The sequence below is a fragment of the Pithys albifrons genome, chromosome 2 (assembly GCF_047495875.1).
Source record: "Pithys albifrons albifrons isolate INPA30051 chromosome 2, PitAlb_v1, whole genome shotgun sequence".
In the NCBI taxonomy this organism is placed as follows: Eukaryota; Metazoa; Chordata; class Aves; order Passeriformes; family Thamnophilidae; genus Pithys; species Pithys albifrons.
In genome coordinates, this window is record NC_092459.1 from 118408924 (window position 1) to 118424744 (window position 15821).

Here is a 15821-nt window from a genome sequence, read left to right on the forward strand (position 1 = left end):
TCCTGGGCCAGGGGCTGAGGGCTCATCCTGCCACCGTGCTGTGCTGCCCCAGGGCCACATCCCACCTGTCCAGTGCTCACCTGTGCCCGAGGGGCGGCTCAGCCATGGGCAGCTGCAGCCACGGCCCTGCCTGGCCTTTGGGGTGTCTCGTGCATGTCTGGGAGTCCCCTGGGCTAGGAAAGCTAAAGGGAGGATTAAAGAGTCCTGGACTGGCCAGGCACAGGAAGTAGCAGTGAATAAAGGAAATAAAGGCACAGGCTGAGAATGGAGCCGGTCGTTGAAGTGGAAATAGGTCTGTGCTGCAAAACACAACCATCCCTCTGGAGTTCAGAGGGAGTGGCACTGTCACCTCCCTTTGGTGTGGGCTCACAGCCTCTCCCCACCTGCCTGCAAGGCTGTTCCTCCCTCCCACCTGTAATAAAAAACTGCACTTAGGGAGAGAATTGCAGCATGGTTTAAGAATGCTGTTCCCCTGGGACACCTTGGGACAGGTCAGACCCCCAGCAGCAGGAGCAGGGCAGGGGGTGTCCCTGGCAGCAGCTGCCCCCAGCTTTGGCCATTTGTGTCTCAGTTAAAGGCCCTGTGCTCACCTGTTCCCCCTCAGCCAGCCCGGGCAGGCCAGGCCTTTGGTTGTACAGGCCTGTGGGAACAACTGAGGTGGAACTCCAGGTGATGAACAGCCCATGTGTGACCCCACACACCTACACCCGCCGAGACCCTTCAGTGTTGGCCATGAGGCATCAGTAACGAGGGTACGGGTGTCCTGTCACATAGTGGAGTTGGAAGAAATTGTGATTCTTTAGGGTTTTTTAATCAGAGACACCAGACATCTTCCAGGGAGTTTCATGCCAGCCCTCATGCTGAGGAAGTTCATTTCCAGCTCTGTAACAGACTGAAGAGTTGCTTAGCTCTTTTTTGCTGTACACAGCAAAAAAACCAATTTATATAACCCACACAGAATTATTTTATGTGTGTTTGTTGGAGGTTTGAGTGAGCAGGATGGGAGTATCCTCCTCCCATCCCATGGGGCTGCAGCAGCACTGGGAGCCACTGGGGGCTGTGCAGACCAGCAGGGACTGATGCCAATGGGCCCTGCACTCACCTGGGCACCACAGCCTGGCTGCTCCTCACTCCTGGGAGCTGGCAAAGAGAAATCCCTGGAAAGTGCAATATGTCACAGCTCCTCAGGTGCCTGGCCAAATTCCTCCCATAAATGTCCAGTTCACCTGAGTGATCCCCAGGAGTAACTGGGCAGAGGGGAGGGGAGGGGCTGTGCCATGCGGTTATTCCAAAGCACACCAGCTGTTTGTCCTGACCTGTTCTGTCTCTGCCTGCTCTTTTCCAGGCTGCCTCACCACAAGTGCAAGCGCTGACCTCACTGTCACCATTGGCCTCGAGCTGGCGGAGCCGCCCTCGCCCACCCTGCCCCGCGCCTGCAGGAGCAGAGCCCCGGGGAGGCTGCGCCGCTCTGCCAGCGCCCTCGGCAAGGCTGCCAGCTGAGCCCTGGGGCACGGAGGAGCCCTGGGGCACGGAGCCCCGGCAGGGCAGCCAGGGCACCTGCACACACAGCAGGTATGGACTGCCACCACACAGGGGCAGCCTGGGGTGAGCACGTCTGACGGGGTTCACTCTGTGATTGCCATTCCCTGCCTGGGACAGACATGGCCGGTGATTAGGTGTCACCTGTGTCACCATCAGCATGGCACTGTCACCAGCTGAGCGAGGGGCCCAAGGCCCTAGGCACAGGCGCTGGCGCCGCAGCAACAGGTTGTGAACCAGCACTGAAACCGGTTATTTAATGTACGCTTAGAGCATCGCTTTAGACATTCCAGGCAGCACTTACCTGTGCACTCGGGAATTCTGCCTAAGTAGAGGTTTTCCTGTGACCAGCCAGGTAGCACAGGTGGATGAGGGAGCAGCTCTCCAGTCCCTGCTGCTGCAGGAGCACTGTGGGCCCTCCATGGGGTGTGTGGTGTCCCCTGCTGTGGGGGTGCTGTGGCTCCTGCTGTGCTGTGTGCGAGGGCTGCACCCTGTGCTACTGCCTAGAAAAATAACCAAATCCCTTTCTGAAGAGCAAAAGCCACACTCCTGCCATGACCCCTTCCCAGCACAGTGTGAAGAACTGGGTGTCTCCCTCAGCTTGTCCCAGCAGGGTGGCAGGCTGTGACCCATCTCTGGCCACAGGACAGCACATCTGGCTTCTGGAGATGTGCAGAGCCCTCCTGGCACCTGGGGTAGTGAGCAAAACTCGTGTTGTCAGTAGGTGATGTGTTTCAGTCTACACGTGTCGTAGGTTTGTAGGGGGTGACAATTTTTAGAGCTAAATCCCCAGTGTTATAAAACAACAGAATTCCAAGATCACACAGCCACAGAGCCACGTCCTGTTGGTGTTCAGTTGCTCCCACGCACACCTCCCAGTGGAATGGGACTTGCTGTAAGTGAAGGGATTTCATTTTTGGGGAAATGCCCCACTGGGCCCCCGTTTGTTTTTGCACTTGTACTTGGTGTTTTGTCTGTCTGTCTGTGTGTCTGCCAGCCCGGCCCATCCCGTGCGCACAGGACGCTGCTCAGCCCTGGCCAGCGGTGCCAAGGTGGCCCCGTGTCTGCCGTGGGCTCAGTGCCTGAGGGGCAGCAGCAGCTCAGCCCCAGCACCCCTGGAGCAGGAGCCGGAGCCAGCAGAGCTGATGGGAACCCACCCGGCACAGCTGCAGGAAGGAGCATCCGTCACTCAGGGCTCGGATGGCTGGGCTGATTTTCTGCCTCACATTTGGGTTTTGCTTTCTACTGATTTTGTGTCGGTGAAGGAACTTAGAATATAAAACTTGTATTTTAATTTATTTTACTTCCAGGGCTGGACCGGCAAGGCTGCCTGGCCCTGAGTTATCCAGTAGCTGGTCTGAAATAATTTCAAAGGCATCCTTCTGAGTAAGGAGCCATTTCTCATTAGAGCAATATGCATCTCTAATTCAGGGAAGAATTAAAACACTGACAAAATAGTGTTTTCTTGATGTCAAAAGCCTATTAATTTGTACAAACTCAGCTGTGGTTCTGCACCCTGAACTGGATGACAAAGCCACTCTGTTACCCCTCACAAACTTAATAAATCTTTGCTCACAATAAAATATCTCCAAAGAGCAACAGAAGGTGTGTTACCTGCATGGTGTGTGCAGCGGCTGGGCCGGAGTGCTGGGTCTGGGCTGACGGTTGGCTCTGCCTCTGGTGATGGCGGTGGTAGCTCTGCACCCTGCCAGTGCCACGTGGAGCTGTCTGGGCTGCTGAGGGTGTGCAGGGCAGGCTCACACACAGCAGGAACGGTCTCACTGCTGCACACGGCGCGGTGACAGTGGCACTGGTACAGATTCTGCGATACCGCAGCACCGGTGCGGATTCTGCCGTCCCATGGCACCGGTGCGGATTCTGCCATCCCACGGCACCGGTGCAGATTCTGCCGTCCCACGGCACCGGTGCGGATTCTGCCATTCCACGGCACTGGTGCAGATTCTGCCATCCCACGGCACTGGTGCAGATTCTGCCATCCCATGGCACTGGTGCACATTCTGCCATACTGCGGCACCGGTGCAGATTCTGCCATCCCACGGCACTGGTGCACATTCTGCCATACCACGGCACCGGTGCAGATTCTGCCATCCCGCGGCACCAGTGCAGGTTCTGCCGTCCCGTGACAAGGGTGCAGATTCTGCCGTCCCACAGCACCGGTGCAGATTGTGCTATACCGCGGCACCAGTGCAGATTCTGCCATCCTGCGGCACCGGTGCAGATTCTGCCGTCCCACAGCACCGGTGCAGATTCTGCCGTCCCGCAGCACCGGTGCAGATTCTGCCGTCCTGCAGCACCGGTGCAGATTCTGCCGTACCTCAGTGCTGAGGCTGCAGCTCCAGGAACAGTTGCTGGGTGTGGAACCAGCCACGGCGCTCCCAGACCTGAGTGTTCTTGAGGTGTTTGTACCACACCATGACCACCATGGGCACCAGACACAGTCACCACTCTGCAGGGTGGGCACCTCCTGCCAGCCCAGCCCTCCCCACAGTGCTGAGGGGGCTCAGTGAGTGCTGAGTTCAACGACAGACCCTCAGAGACCCCCAGACACCACGGCCATGAGCTGCTTCCCTGCAATGCCTTGGGGCCCAGCCACTTGCACCCACCTTTCCTGAGGGGGATCCCTGTCCCAGGCCCACCACCTGCCACTGTCCTGTGGAAATGCAGAGGCAGCAGGAGCCACCTCTCTAGACAAGGGGTCACAGTGCTCAGCCACTGCACTGGCATCACTGTGAGCAGGATGGTGCCTGTGCCCCTTGGGTTGGGGCTGTGCAGCTGTGTGGACCCACTGCCCCATCAGCAGGCGGGCGCAGGGCCGGCGCAGTGCCGGGGCTGCCAGGAACATCAACACGTGGCTCCTGCCCAGCTCCCACATGGCACATGGGCTGAGCGCCCAGCACAGCCCAGCCCTGGCACCCCCCCATCCAGCTCCTGCCCCACAGCCCTGGCATCCCCCCCATCCAGCTCCTGCCCCACAGCCCCGGCATCCCCCCCATCCAGCTCCTGCCCCACAGTGCTGGGGGGACACAGGGGCGGGGGGGACAGGAGTGAGCAGCAGAGTTGGCACAGCGTGGGGCAGGAACATGGGGCTGGGGCAGGAACAAAAATTACATTAATTAATAAAATTAAATAATAATATATAGACTAGTTTATACTTACCATGGAATCATAGGATGGTGTGGATGGGAAGGAACCTTAAAGCCCACCCAGTGCCACCCCTGCCATGGGCAGGGTCACCTCCCACCAGCCCAGGCTGCTCCACCCTGGCCTTGGACACTTCCAGGGATGGGGCAGCCACAGCTTCTCTGGGCAACCTGTGCCAGGGCCTGCCACCCTCACAGGGAAGGATTCCTTGCCAATACCCAATCTAATTCCACCTTCTGTCAGCCTTAGGAGGATGCCTAACATGTTTATATCTGTTAATATGTTCTCTATACAAAATATATTATCTGTGTCATCTTATGTTCCATATATCATATGCTATAGTACCTCTAATTATCTATCTAACATTTCCTACTGTATATGTTTTTATGTTTAAATTGGATATATATTATAGCTACTTAAATACACACAAATACAATGTGCATATGTGATTACATTAAGAACAATACATGCAATCTATGATCTATAGGTATAAGTTATATAATGTGACATATAATACACAATGTATTATATATGCACTATATACTATATCTTATTAAGACTTGTTTTAGAATATTAACATTCAATATAAATTTAGTAATTTTATACAAATAGGGCTTATAAATTATGTATATACATGTTCCATATATATTATATATGTTTATCTATGCTTGCATCCCTGCTGTATAATTTAGCTGTGTGTACATATCACTGTATAAACTATAACATTACAAGCTGTAATACTGTGTGCATATATATGCAGTATAATTTCTTTTATAATATATCAGCAATGTATGAATTCTATATAACCTAATGTAATATAATACATGGGACAATATTTTTCACATATATAATATGCATCACAGATTATTCAATGCACTGTGTACATACAATAAATACTATTTTAGGTCATGTGTGACATGTATGTACAGTGCCTGTGTGTGTGCCCCTCTGCACACCCCAGTGCCCTCTGCCCTCTGCCCTCAGAGCACACAAACCAGGGCTGCAGAGCTGAGGAAACAAACACTCTGTAAGACAGACAGCAGTGTTTCATGCATAAATACTGGTAATGTATCAGCAATTATCTATAGTGCATATATGATAGTATGCCCTGGATATAATGTATTCTAATATGCATTGTCTGATAGACAATATAAAACAAACATCATATATTAGTATATATTATATAATATGCATAGATATACTATGTGTGATACACACTGGACTACATAGTCCTAAGAATACTTTTATAGATTATAGGATATACTGCTATAAAAGGAATATAGTGTTTATTTTATCACAGAGTCTCAGACTAGTTTGGTTTAGAAGGGACCTTAAAGCCCATCTTGTTCCACTGCCCTGCTATGGGCATGGAAACTTCCACTAGACCAGGTTGCTCCAAGCCCCATCCAACCTGGTCTTGAACACTTCCAGGGATGGGCAAATGTAAAATATAATGTATTGTACATAATAAATTCTGAATTTCCTCTGTGTGTGTAAAACTAAATGGAAACCTCCTAGCTCAGCTCCTGCTGCTGTACAGCATTTTCCTCACATTTATCTTTTCACTGGTGGTGTAATACAGGTAACCTACTATGAAAAACTGTAAAAGGAGACAATAAAAGGACACTGTGGCCCCATACCCTGAGGAAGGAGAACCTGTTCTGACCTGCAGCAGAGCCATGTGCCTTCTCCCCCAGGTCCCACCCCGGTACCCGCTGCAGCACCGGGAGAGCCTTCGCTCTGCCTCAACTCCTCCCTGTCATGTCAATCACCCTCCCCAGTGCCCAGAACAGGCTGGGGAGCCCCGCTGGGGCCGAGCTGTTCGTACCTGCGCCTTCTGAGCTGCAAGGGGTCTTTATTAGTGCTTACAAAGAGTGGTGCTTTTCCCAGAGGAACAGGGGATGGAACCAGACCTGCTGTTGGAATAACGTCCCAGTTACCGTGTGGGGGGGATGCGCTCCGAGGAGGGTCCCGGTGCCGGGGTGGGGTCGCAGGTGCCATGCCCAGCTCTGCCTGGCTTCAGTCCCTCTGTGCCTGCGCTGAAGATAACGGCACAGTCAGAGCAGGGCCGGGTGTGCCCTCGCCAGGCACTGCAGGGCTGAGCAGCCCAGCACTGGGACTCGGTACCAGCTTTCTGAGGGCCGAGCCTGGAGGTGCCCAGAGCCCCTCCGGGGCAGCGCTGGGCACATCCATCTCTCTGATTAACCTATCAAATGTTGCCAGAGGCAGACCTCTGTTGTGTGCATTGTAAACCAAATTTAATTAAAGCCATTTAAAGCCCTGATGAGGCTTTCTATCTGCCTGGAAGGACTTGAGGTGTTTGAATGCAATGTGCAGGATGTGCCTGCACACCCGAGTCCTTCCCCAGGGCAGCCTCCCGGTGCCTCAGGAAACTCCCGTCCCATTCAGCCCCAGACACTCACAGCGACCCAGCAGTGCTGACCCGGGAGCAATGGGGCAGGGAGCGTGTTGGCACCAGCACCCCACGACACCCCACAACACCCCGTGGCACTGCATGTCCTGCAGCAAACAGGCAGAAACACCTGTGACTCCACAAGCCATTTCCCAGCTCATTAACAGCAACGCATGTTTTAAAAACAGGTTTGTGTGAGGAAGAGTTTTGAAATCTGAGGCAACAGCCCAATCCTTACCCTGTTTCTGGGCTTGCCCCAACCCCATGGACATCTCCCCACTGCCCATCCAAGAAATAGACTGGGAGGTGTTGGGCAGGACCCCCAAAAACAAGCTGTGCCCAGCTGTGTTTCCCAGTGAGTCCTTACAGCAAGTGCCTCACAGCACTGGTGCCTTTGAGGGACCATGGTGTTGGTACCAAAAATTGCTAAAATCCTACAGGAAGGGGGCAAGCAGCCTCCAGAGACTCATCCCCTGTGGGCAAGAGCAGCTCACCCAGCTCCTCAGCAGCTCCGTGCCCATGGGGCAGGGATGGTGCCTGTGCTGCATTTCTCAGGACCCTGCAGGTTCCTGTAATTCATCTCCCTGGCCCCTTTCTGGGTGCTCAGTCCATTCCAGACCATGCATTTGGCTCTTGCTGTGCTCGGAGAGGAGGAAGGCTCTGGTTTGTGCAGCAGGCACAGACAGTTCCACAAACCTGGGAAATTCTTCTGGCCCCAACAAATTTTACCTGATTCCTGCTGGGACAGACATGGATTTACCTGACTATTAGAAAATGGGTATCAGTGTGAAGCTGTTGTTTTGTGGCTTGTGGTGTCACAGGCTTTGAGCACGGATTTCAGCAGGGGCACTGCTGGGATGGTGTGGATGGAGCCTCTGGGGTGAGGGTGTGCTGGGCACCGCTCTGGAAACAGCGGCCAGTGGCATGAGAGGACGGCCATGTGTGTTAGCAGAGTCCCCCTGGGGAGTGGAGAGCCTGGCCTGGGGCCAGCTGTGGCACAGCCCATGGCAGCCCAGGATCTGGGGCTTTCCGAGGCCAGGGAAGCCAGGAAGAGCAAAACCACACCTCTTGTCAGGCATGTTTTGCTGCCTGTGTCTCTCAGGCTGTGGCAGTGCCAGTGTATCGATTTACAGCTAAAACCACAGCTTTGCCTAGGCCTGAGTCAGTCCTGGCATCACCAAGTTGGTTTCCTAGGAATCAAGACAGCAGCAGTGTACCCACACTGTTCCTGCTTAGCCTGACTGAACAAGAAAAAAAATAAATTTTCTCCAGAAAGATGATCTTTCTCTACAAGCTTTGCTGTATCAAAAAATACTCAGACATTTCCTGGTAAACTTCCCTACAGGAAACTCCTTTCCCACAGTGAATCAGCCAAATCTCAGACAGGAACCTTTAGGTGAGAAAAGATGGCAGAAACGGGTTGGAAACCTCCTCCTGTGAGCCAAAGCCTCAAAGGCGTTGCCATCCCTGAGACGGGGCAGCCCCAAGGCCCGCCCTGAGCCCTCACACACCAGTCTGGGAGCAGCGATTTGCACCTGGGGCTGCCAAGCAGAGGAACATGGCATGGAGTTGGCTCCATGGCTTCTCCTGCTGGCAAAGGGGGAGACTCTGCAGGGGCACTGCAACAGCTGTCTGCGAGAGGGGTCAAACACCCAGCACACACCTTCCTCGCTTACACAGATAGTACAACAATTTTCACTAAAAGAAATTATGAAACCACTTTTTGACCAAAACCACGCGACTCCCGTGTACAGACACAAGCCCCGGAGAGCTGTATATACTTATACATATATATAGTTATTGAAGGGTGCTGCAGAAATCCCAGAGCAGGGCAGAGGGACCAGGCAGGAGCAGGCTCCAGCCCTGCCAGGAGACATGCAGACACCTGGCATTCCATGCACCAGGCTCCACAGCTCACGGCCAAGGTGGGATGCAAGTGCTCCACCGAGCCCCTGCCTCCCAGCCCTTGGTGCTGAGCACACCGGGAGCCACCCCACCAACAGCTCAGCCCTCCCAGGCAAGGACAGCTCCGAGTGCTCCACTCTAAAGTGCTGCCCCTCCTCATGTCCTCCCTGCAACACCTTCCACGGCAGGTCCCCAGGAGCAGAGCACAGGGCAGGCTGTGCCCGGTGCCAGCTGGGCCAGGGGCAGGGTTGAGGGTGCAGCCCAGGCCAGGGGACCCCCTTGCTCAGCAAGGTAGTCTTGCCCCGGACCGGCCACGCCACACCCTGCTCTTCTCCTCCTTTTAATTCCTTTGCAATTAATCTCACCAAACGGTGCAGAGCAGGCTGTGCCCACAGAGGGTCCCTGCCCGCTGGCGCAAAGCCGGGTCCAGCCCGCCCAGAGGCCCCGGGGCCAGCCCGGCAGGGAGACACAGCAGGGGTGGGGGCACACTTGAATTTGAAAATATTTTATTTGAATAGTAAATAATTATACAGTTGAAACAGTTCTATTGAAGCACTCTATAAATAGCTAACAGTTAAGAAAATAATGTGTGTAGAAAAAGAGATTGCATCTAAAAGTAAGAGCTGTTGGTTGCACGGGATAAAATGGTTAAGATCATGTGTTATTCTAGGTATAAAAGTTAAAACCTTTTTAGCAGATCCCTTTAGAAAAAAAGATCTTCTAAAACGCACAGTGAAATGGCAGGCGGGGAGACAAAAAAAGCACATTAGAATATCTGCAATCAAATAATATCAATCTTCATAATTAATATAAATAAATAACGAATAAATAACATAATTACTCAAACCAACATATACAGATAGTCAACTCATGAGCTACCTTAGTAAGGGCAAAACGAACAGAAACAGAAAGTTGGCATGTCACAGTTAAGGCAGTTTCTACAGCATTTTCTGGAGACCATCAACAGCAGAGTCAAGGCATTTGTGGCTACACTAAAGGAAACGCTCGTTTCTCTTGAGCAGTTTGATCTGTTCACATCGATAAAAATCGGAGTGAAGGAACAACGACAAAAAAAGAAACAGAAAAAAAAGAATAAAGAAAGAAACAAAAGAAAAAAAAAAAAAGAAGAAGAGAGAGACCCCGGGAAGGTAAGTGTAAAGCCAGATTCCAGCAGGTCACAAGCCGTATTAAAGCTAATCGTGTAGCGGCCCCGGGGGAGCGGCGCGGGGCGGCGGGGAAGGCACGGGCGGCTCAGCAGGCGGGACGCAGCGGCACCTGGAGCAGGATGACCTGCCGGTTCTCCGACGGATGGCACTTGTTGATGTGCCGGGTGAGGCCGGGAGAGCTGTAGAAGGTGGCCGGGCAGTACTTGCAGGGGAAGACCTGGGCGGCGTGGAGGAGGCGCAGGTGCCGCTCCTGGCTGCTCTTGCTGGGGAAGGTCTCCCCGCAGACGGGGCAGAGGCGACACTCGGCGGCGGGCGGCTCCTCGGCGGCAGGCTCGGGGCCGGGGGCCGGGGCGCTGTGCCCCAGCAGGTGCTTGCGCAGGTAGGCTTGCCGGCGGAACCGCTTGGCGCAGCGGGGGCACTCGTACAGCCCCTCCTCGGAGCCCGCCTCCGAGGCTCCGCCGGGGCTCGGCGTGTCCCGCTCGCTGCCGCTGCCGCCGCTCGCCTCCTTCGGCGGCTCCTCCGCCGGGGCCGGGGCCGGGGCCGGTGCTGGTGCCCGGCCCGCCTCGGGGCCACCCTTGGCGGCGGGCGGGCGCGGCTTGTGCCAGCGGCGGTGCGAGGCGAGGTTGGCGGGGCAGGAGAAGACCTTGTCGCACTCGGGACAGCGGTACTCCACCCGCACGATGCGGGAGCAGCGGTGCTGCGCCAGCGCGAAGGGATCCCCGTACTCCTCCTTGCAGAGCTGGCAGATGAACTCGCCCAGCGGGCGGGCGCAGCCGCCCCGCGCCTTGGCCGGCGCCTCCACCGGGCCCTCCTTGATGCGCAGCCCCAGCACGGGCGAGGTGGTCACCTCGTCCTCGAAGGTCAGCTTGCGGATCGCCTTCGTCTTCTTCCCCGACGGGGCCTTGTGCCGGCCGGGCTCGGCCGCGCCCGGCGGGCGCTTGTTGGGCGGAGGGCGGCCCGAGGGGGGCGGCGCGGCCGGGCCGGGGGGCGCGGGGGCTCCGCCGGGGCCGGGGCCAGGTTGCGCGGCGGGCGGCTCGACGTGGCCGGCGGCGGCCCAGAGCTTGAGCTCGGCCGGGGCGAACAGGAGCGGGTCCATGGTGCCGGGCACGGCCGGGGCGGGGAAGGACTCGGCGGACACGGGCGAGCCCAGGCTGAAGCCGCGCTCCAGATACTTGTCTCTGCTGACGGGCCGCGTGGGGCTGTACAGCGCCTGCACGGCGGCATCGGGCGTCCCGAAGGGCACGGGCGGCGGCGAGTCCTGCGGCGGGCGCGGCGGCGCGGCGGGGCAGGGCGGCGGGGCGGCACCGGCGGGCGGCGGAGCGGCGGCCTCGCGGCAGCAGCGCGCCCGGTACGACACGGGCGTGGGCCGCCGGCTGCGCTTCACCAGGAAGCCCCGGGGCATCTTGTTGCCGGCTCCGGGCCGGCGGCGGCCGCGGCGGAGGCTCCTCGCTCTCTCGCTCTGCCCGCGGCGCGGCCGCCGCCGCCTTTAAGCGGGCCGGGGCCATTGTTCGTGCCGGCGGCGGCCGCGAGGGCCAATCAGCGGCGGCGGCGGCGGAGCGGCCGCACCTGAGCCCGGCCCGGCACACGCCCGGACCCGCCCCCGGCCCGGCCCGGCCCCGCCCGCGGCACGCGCGGCCTTTGTGTGCCGCCCCCCGCCATGGGGTGGGATGGGATGGGGTGGGAGCTGGATCGAGATCGGGAGGTGCTGCCGCCCGCCCGCCAGCTGGGAACGGCACGCGATGCACCGCCCGGCACCGGCATCGGCACCGGGAGCCCAGCACGGAGCACCGGCCACTCCTGGTACCGGGAGCCCGGCACGGTGCACCGTCCGGCCCCGGTACCGAGAGCCCGGCACGGAGCACGGGCCGCTTCGCGGGGAGCTCGGCGCAGGAGGAGGCGAAAGCGGCGGCACAGAGGGGCGCGGGGCTACCCCGGCAGTGCTGCCCATCAGCGGCAGCGGGTGCCCAACAACGGGTCTAACGAGCAGGAGGAATCACGAACGGGCCCTGGCCGAGCCCGCAGCTCCGAGAGCGGAGCATCCCCGCGCTGCTGCGGGGCCGGGCTGGGCCGGCGGTACCCGGACCTGTTACGCGAGGCCCGCGGTCCCCATGAAGCGCGGCAGGGGACGGGCAGCGTGTCCGAGCCACCCGTGCTCCCGCACAACCCCGCACGCCGCGGCGGTGGTCGAGGCAGACACGGCCGGAGCCCCCGAGGATGCGCCGCGAGGTGCCGGTCCCGCCGGCCCGGCCGCGGCAGGTGCAGCCGCCGCGGGGCGACCCCCGGGCCGCGATCCCGCTCCCGCGGCCCTTTGTCCGCGGCCCTTGGTGCGGGGCCGTGCGCGGGGGTTCGGCGCTGCCCCGCAGGTGGCGGGGCCGGGGGCAGCCCCCCCGCCGGGCCCTTTGTGGGGGGCGCGGGGCACGCGGGCGGCACGCGCGCCTTTGTGCGCCGCATTAGCATAAAGCTGCGCGCCCGCCCGCACAAAGGGCGGCAGCAGCGGGGCCGGGGCCGCCGCTCCCCCGGACACCCCCCCGGCGGGGCGGGCAGGCGGCGGGGGGGCCGCTCCGCCCGCCCGGTGGGACAGGCGTGCGGCGGGGCGGGGCGGGCGGGCTGCCCGCGGGACATTAGCATACAGCTGCGGGCACGCGCCGCCGGCCCCCGGCGGGCTGCTCAACCAGAGCCCCTTCCCTTTCCTTCCCCCGGCGGGGCTGCACACCGAGAGACCCTGCCCCTGGCGGGCTGCACACCGAGAGACCCTTCCCTTCCCTTCCCCCGGCGGGGCTGCACACCGAGCCCTCCTTCCCCTTCCCTCGGCGGGGCTGCACGCTGAGCGCTCCTTCCCCTTCCCTCGGCGGGGCTGCACGCCGAGCGCTCCTTCCCCTTCCCTCGGCGGGGCTGCACACCGAGAGCCCCTTCCCTTCCCCCGGCGGGGCTGCCTCCCGAGCTCCCTTTCTCCCAAGGGGCTGCACACCGAGCGCCGCGCCCCGCATCCCTCCGGGCCGCACAGCGAGCCCCCCCACCCCACCCCCCCGTGTCTCACCTGCCTCCGGCCGAGGTCTGTAGGGGTCGGTCGGGGCGTACATGGGCAGCAGCGCGCGGTGGCGGCGCAGGAAGCGCAGGACGGGCTCCCGCAGCGCGGGCGGGCCGGGGCTCTGCTCGGCGGTGGGGCATTGCCCGGGCACCTGCAACACACAGACCCGTCAGACTCCGAACCGGGCACGGGGCACACAACACAGACCCGTCAGACTCCGAACCGGGCTCGGGGCACTGCCCGCGCACCTGACGCCGAACCGGGCTCGGCACACGCACCGGGGATGCGGAGCGTGGCGGCGGGACCCGAAAACGGCCCCAAAACGCGTCGGTGCTGGTACGCGATGGGCTGTGAGCACGAAGTGAGGCTCGCGCGGGTTGCACCGAGCGCACCCTGGGCCGGCGGAGCCCCGGCTGTTTGTTCATCCCTCCCTCCCAAATGACAGACCGCAGGTGCAGGGGTTGTGTGGAACTGAACCTGCGTGGAAGCCCCGGCTGTCCCGGACAGGGACTGTCCGAGGTGTTTAGCCAGAGGAATTCCCCACCCCACGCCCAATTTACTGTGACTTTTAACCGGGTCTGCACCCCCAGCTGCAGCTGGAGACGTTACTCCTGACGGAGGCCAAGTGCCTGTTCCGGCAGGTCTGGCGCGGCACGTGTGCCCTCGCCGTGCGGCAGCATCCAACAGCTGAGGGGGGTGCAGACCCCGGCCCCACCATCTGCATGTTTGCATCGCCCGAGCCGCGCACGGCGGCACAAACACATGGCTGTGATCCCCGAGGGGTAAACACACCCCGCGCCGCCAGGGCAGCCTTGGTGACAGTTTCAATACACGGGCTGAGCGCACAGTCCCTGGCCCCGCCGGAACTGGCCTTTCTATGCAGCGATGGCTTCTACAAGCAAACATTTCTGCAAATATTACCCCCATTGCATGACACTGATTTCCAGTTTCTCTGGAAACTGTAACCAGAAATGTCTGACTCCTGTGCACTTACACTCACAGTTCTTAAACGTCTCTTTCAAAGGGGTGTTTTTTCTATCATTTTTACATATCATTAGCAATTTTTCTGCATGCTGAAGTGAGCTGGAATATGAGCAACAGGAAGCAAAGACAGTAGGTCTCTTACTCCGTAGAGAAATACAACCAGTCCTGAGGCATTTAAGAGAGATTCCATAAGCACAGGGTACCTAATCTGTATCTGGCAACATGCCCAGAAGGAACACCCAATGAAAACACATAAATATGGTATTTAGTAAATATAGTTAAAATCTCCTGTAGTAAATGTAGTTAAAATCATGGTGAAAAAAAATCCAAATGAAAATCCAAACCCCCTAATTTGCATTCAGATGCAGATACCATCACCTACATCCATGTGAGCAATCCTGACTCACAGACCTGCTTCCAGTCTGCAGAGGGACTGTGTGTCAGGACTGCTGTCACAAGGACACTGTAAGGCAAGTGAGTCCCTAATTTGTAGGACACCAATTCCCCTCTTTCTGAAGGTGTTCATACTTGGAGCGTGCAAAATGTGATTGAACGATGGCAAGAAAAACACTTCACGTCAGGCCCTCCATTCTGCACAGAACCTCATTTTCTTTCATCAATGTCTTTCAAGAGAATCTAAATTAAAGTGCATCAAGGCACTTTCTGGGTCAGGACAACAGGAGGCAAATTGCCTGAAGCCCTTGTGGGAGGAGGCAGGGCCGGGCGTGCGTGTGGCCACAGCTGGGACACGGCAGTTTGGGCCCTGGAGATGGGCAAGCCACTGGCAGGAGCCTCCCCTCCTCCTGCCACCATTTACACTCGGCTCTGTCTGGTTTCTGCACAGTTGAGAACTGTGAGCACGTCCCTAAAGCCCACGGCTGTCACCCAGAGCGACACGGGTTAAACAAAGGCAAAAGCAGTGTGAGCAGGGCAGGGTAGTGAGTTGGAAGCACAGAAATCAGAGCTCAAGTTCTGTTTGGGATCAGCCAGAAGTCCCTCCTGGGGTGGGGGAGGCAGCTCCAGGGGCTGCTGGACACTTGCCATTAACAGTCCTTCCCGTGGAGTGCAGTGGCTTTGCATTTTGGGCAGGAGAAGTTCCACGCTGCCGAGGGTTTGTGCCCCTGTCTGTGGTGCTGAGGCCAAGGCTGTAAACAGCACTAGCAAACGTTTCAATTTCACCCTTATTCAGGAAATCCACATATTACTGAAAAAGCCAGTTGCTTTCACTCTTTGGGCTACACAAGCCATTTACCCTGGGCTCAGCTGAATCAGGTGTAGGCTGTCCTGTGGAGTGTTCCTGTTAGGGAACACTGCTAACCCCCAAGGGGACAGCTGGACAAGCCAGCCTCCAGATTCCACTGGGTACTTGTACTACATTGCAGGAATAATGCAGAAATGCTGTGAAGGAAAACAAACGACTTCAAGTTCTATGGCAGATTTGAGAATGTGCCCAAACAACAAAACTGAATGATGTGCTGTACTTGGTGACCCTCCCTGTGAGGTGCACAGGCTGCTCAGAGGAGAGAGCTAAACAGAACCAGGAGAAAGATGGGAGAAGAAACAGAAGTGAACAACACTAACAAATTACCTAAATAATAAAATGCACTCGCCAGTCATTTTTCTT

General features: G+C 57.7%; 3 protein-coding genes across 4 annotated transcripts in view; 1 reads left to right on the forward strand and 2 right to left on the reverse strand.

Annotated features, from left to right (window-relative positions):
- RALGAPA2 (Ral GTPase activating protein catalytic subunit alpha 2) overlaps window positions 1–1394 on the forward strand; it is a 99866-nt gene extending 98472 nt beyond the window's left edge. The window contains exon 40 of the mRNA XM_071547582.1: window positions 1346–1394. The gene's annotated coding sequence lies outside the window, so the exon portion shown is untranslated. The remainder of the gene's footprint in view (window positions 1–1345) is intronic.
- A 5237-nt stretch (window positions 1395–6631) lies between these two features.
- Window positions 6632–15821, reverse strand: part of CFAP61 (cilia and flagella associated protein 61) — a 93612-nt gene continuing 84422 nt past the window's right edge. For both annotated transcript variants that reach the window (XM_071547584.1, XM_071547583.1), the window contains exons 26-27: window positions 13223–13364; window positions 6632–6740 (exon numbers count right to left, since the gene is read on the reverse strand). In XM_071547584.1, the coding sequence (XP_071403685.1) occupies window positions 6721–6740; window positions 13223–13364 (162 nt within the window). In that variant the 3' untranslated portion in view covers window positions 6632–6720. The remainder of the gene's footprint in view (window positions 6741–13222; window positions 13365–15821) is intronic.
- On the reverse strand, window positions 9509–11690 carry INSM1 (INSM transcriptional repressor 1). Its single transcript, XM_071548117.1, is given in 2 exon segments — window positions 9509–11647; window positions 11649–11690. Coding segments are annotated over 2 exon segments (1419 nt in total). The 3' UTR covers window positions 9509–10270.